The sequence below is a fragment of the Gavialis gangeticus genome, unplaced genomic scaffold (assembly GCF_001723915.1).
Source record: "Gavialis gangeticus isolate Ggan-Ray unplaced genomic scaffold, GavGan_comp1, whole genome shotgun sequence".
Classification (NCBI taxonomy): domain Eukaryota; kingdom Metazoa; phylum Chordata; order Crocodylia; family Gavialidae; genus Gavialis; species Gavialis gangeticus.
This window is the reverse complement of record NW_017728991.1, coordinates 12924115-12928244: the sequence shown is the minus strand read 5'-3', so window position 1 is coordinate 12928244 and position 4130 is coordinate 12924115. Positions and strand designations below refer to the sequence as shown.

At 43.1% G+C, this 4130-nt stretch overlaps 1 protein-coding gene across 2 annotated transcripts in view; it reads left to right on the top strand.

Moving 5' to 3' along the window:
• The window catches only part of CACNA1G (calcium voltage-gated channel subunit alpha1 G), a 324600-nt gene that overhangs the window by 197783 nt on the left and 122687 nt on the right, over window positions 1–4130 (top strand). For both annotated transcript variants that reach the window (XM_019517481.1, XM_019517491.1), the window contains exon 34: window positions 2724–2893. In XM_019517481.1, coding sequence (XP_019373026.1) covers window positions 2724–2893 — 170 coding nt within the window. The remainder of the gene's footprint in view (window positions 1–2723; window positions 2894–4130) is intronic.

Genomic DNA, 4130 nt, shown 5'->3' with positions numbered 1-4130 from the left:
CCATGAACATTGCCCAAGACTGAGTCAAGCAGCGTGGCAAAGCTGCTGTCTCTAATCAGCCTCCAACTATTTACTAAAAGTGCATTATAAACTAATTCAGATTATCCACATTGTGTGACCAAGTGCGACATACAAACGAAAAGCAAAATAATAAAGAAATAAATCCTGTGGGTATGGCAGAGTCCTTTGCTGCATCTTTCTCAGACTCTCCGGGGAAGGACTAATGGGTTACGTGCGTGTGTGTGTCAGAATTACACACAGTCCGTGTTTCAGGGAGAGGCCTGCAGGTTTATAGCTAACCAGGCTGGATGGCAGGAAATCCCAGCTCTGCCACTGAGTCTACATGTAACCTTGAGCCAAGTCTTCCCCCTTTCCTCGGAGGTCTTGTCTGCAAAAAGGCAAAGAAGCAATACTTGCCTACATTACAGAGACAGCCTTTGAGCCTGAATAGTTGTGATGCTCTTTGAAATACTGGGATGGATCACACGGTGGAAGCGCTTAGTAGTGCTGCTGTTCAGTCACACCATCCTCAGGGCTTGGATTAGAGCAGTAACTGGTAGAGGTTGTGTTTAAAACATAAATCCCTTGTTTGAAGATGGAGTCTTATGCTGAAAGACTCCTTGATGAGGTTGACCAAGTGGAGCAGGAGGATTTTTAATTAACACAGAGCGCCAGGTTTTCATAGGCTTGTGCCACAAATTGTATCTATAGTCGGTAGTATAACTGGGGGCGGGGGTGACAGCAGGGTGCCAGCCCAGGGTACTGACTAATCAGGGTGTTGACTATAGCCTTTAGGGTTTGTCTTGAATAAGGCAGGAAGAATTTCCCTGAATCTTTCCATTTGCACGTTTCTAACATGCCCATCATTTCAATGCTGTTCAGCATGATAAAAGATGTGAACAGATTAGGAAGGGATGGGGAAATTTAAATAGCAATAAGCATTCAGATGCACAGCGACCATCTAACAACTGAAATAAAAATGCAGAAACAGAGCAAGAGGAGTTTAGGATCAGGAGGAAGCACTGGCATGAAATATCAGGGCCTAATATTGTCCCTTTAAATGACCCATTCACATGAACGGAAATATTTGGGGTTAAAATCTTGGCTCCGCTAGTGTCAGTGGCAAAGGTCCCTTTGACTTCAGTGGGGTTATTTTTAATTTTCTTGGAATCGAGGGGTTTTTTTTGCTTTTAAGAAGGTCCTCATCTGTCTCTGAAGGGAGATCCCAGTGCTATGCATTTTACTGTTTGATCCAAATGGTCTTGTTCTTACCTCGAGCTTCACTTTAGTTTGCACACAGCATGGAGGTTCTCCTTAGTCTTTCATTACCTTTACATCCCACTATCCAATCCCCTGTGTGGTAAAGTAAAAGCATTTGGCTGGTAACAATTAAGCAACAATCCTGGGAAATAGGATGAATGGTCCCATTTGGAAATAAGGAAGAGATATTACAAGAGCTCACGTCAAGCTGTTTTGGACATGAATGATTCTGCTGGACCTTGACACACTGGTATTTCATGGTGCGTCGGTCACTGCAGCAGCTCAGACCTCACCGGTACTTCAGAGTGTGGGCATTGAGAGTAAATACGATTTTTCTAGCTTCTGTAAGGCTCAGAAGACCTGACCTAGGCAAGGTTTACAGGAAAGTGCTCTGTGAAAAAACTGAAATGCTTCAGAAGATGGTCCTACTCTTCCTTCTGAATCGCTGCTCATCAAGGGAGCCAGCACCGGAGTAGGGCTTTGCTGGTAGTGTAGCTCCACTCCAGCTGGAAGCTTGTTGGTGGTCAGATGTAGCATCACGGGAAGGGATATTGAGAAGAGTGTTGGAGCAATGTTGCTTAAGGGACCTGTGATAGATCCATTATTGAAAGCCACTGCTCACAACCCATCATGAAGCGGGCAAAGAACGGTGGCGTATTTTGATGGGCATCCGTACTTCAGAAGGGTCCTCCACAGTGCTTTTGGGTTGACAGTCAAAGGCTTTCAGCAGTCTCAGTCCTATCTTTAACTCCAACTAGTAAATACATCTCCAGTTTTGTTCCATGGTGCCCTGGCAGAATTCCCATTGCTCTAACCTGACACACAATTTTACACCTCCTTGTTGTTAAGAGGCCGTATAGTGTTGCTGGCATCTGCGCAACTTCTATCTCCCACCCAAGAAATGGCTTTTCCACGTTGAATGAAGTCATCCCACCTTGCCTATAGTTTGTAATATTGTAAAGTGCTATGAGCTTAGCAAAAGGAGCCATGAATCACCCATCGATGCTAAACAACAATTCAGTATTTCAAACTGGAAGGGGTTTTTGTTGTTACTGTTGTCAGAAAGCCTGGCGTTAGCAGGAGGTATTTGTTTTGAATATTCCTTCATAATGGGACTGTTGTTCTGGGAAATACTCCAAGACAAGTGAGATGCTCTGGGATGCATTCCAGGGTAAATGAATTGCTTTGAAAAACGTTGGACTTTTAAAGGAAGGGCTTGCAGACCTGATGTAGCCAGTAACCACAGTGGTCAAGGAGAAGCTCCAGAGAATATTCTGTCTTCCTACAATGCTTTGCAAAACTAACATAGCATTGAAACTTGCCACCTACTTCTCCAGGTGGAGTCTTTCACTCTCAATTATTGCAGGCTCACATGCAGGTATTTAGTTCCTATTGGCTGAGATAAAGATTCAGAAGTCATTTTTATACAAATGTGTCACATTCCTGATTCCTGTCCTTCTCAGGCTCAAAGACATCTGTGCAGTCGCAGCCTGCAGACACCAGTTCTCTCCTGCAAATCCCAAAAGTAAATTTTCACCGCATACGACCTCATGACAATCTAGATGGGGAGGGCAGACCCAAGACTCCCCGGCCTGTGCATTCTCGTTCTGCAGAAAGATTGCTTCGCAGACAGGTAAGCAAATTTACCCTTGTGAATTTATAGTAGCTCCGTGTTGAGGGATTATAAAGTTAATAAGGTGAATTCATAGTGCTGCTAGCACCTGCAAAACTGCCCTATCCCACCCAAAAGCGGCTGCTTTTCCATGTTAGAGGAAGTCATCCCTACCTGCTCATGGTTTGTATCATTTGCCACACCGGTGCCATGGTGGCTGAGCAAGAGTTGTAAATCTCATGTAGAAATGGAAAAGATTTATAGGTTTTGAAGAGAATCCCATCCCAGGCTCTCTAAAGAGCCTCGCTGTGGGGTGTCACCTCCTTTGGCAGTGTGCCTCACTAATTCCAGCTGGTTATTCTTGAATCCTTCCGCCTTTCATCCATACAGCCAAATGTTCCTTTGGGGGCTCGTGGAGTTCACTGACCCACTTCTGATCAGTCATGGTTTGATTTTCCCAACACTTGAGAGGACCCAGGGATTATGGATTATGCTCCCAAGCCAACTCTGCCTGTGACTTCTGTAATTCCTTCTACTGGGGAAGAAATATCACACTGGCAGAGAAATGCTTTGCTTTGCTTTTGCTTTTCCTCTATTTTATTTTGAGGAAGCCGGATACTTTTTCTGAACAAATAGAAGCAGGACACGTACTGTTTTCTAGGGGGGTAATCTACAATTGGATTACTTTTGTTTTGCATCTAGATGAAGAGTTGACCTTATTATAAGAATAGGAACTAAGAATTCAAAAGGGTCTGAAATGTATTAGGAGCCTAAATCCCATTTATAGCTATTTTCTAACTCCCGGTGACATAGGCTTTGCTTCAACTAAGTACTTAAGCACATGCTCAACTTTAAGTTCATCTCCGTTCAGTAAAACACTTATCCTTGTGCTGCTGTTCCACCAACTTGAAGTTAAGTACATGTTCAAGTATATTGTAGAATCAGGACTGAACTAAACGCAGCAAATTTTCTAGTTTGCCTTTCTCGAGTACTTCATTCCCTGTGTCTCATTATGGAATTGAAGGGTGGATTATGCTGTTTATACCTCTAATCATTTTTTAGGACAGTAACAAAAATGGCTAGAGGTCTAGAAAAGCTGACATATGAGGAAAGGTTGGAAGACTTGGGATTGTTTAGCCTAAAAAAGAGAAAGCTGAGCAGGGTTTGATAAAGTCTTCACATTTAAAAAAAAAAAAAAAAAAAAAAGTATAAAGAGAATGAAAATCAACTCTTCTCTCCAGCCATTGGGACAGAACAA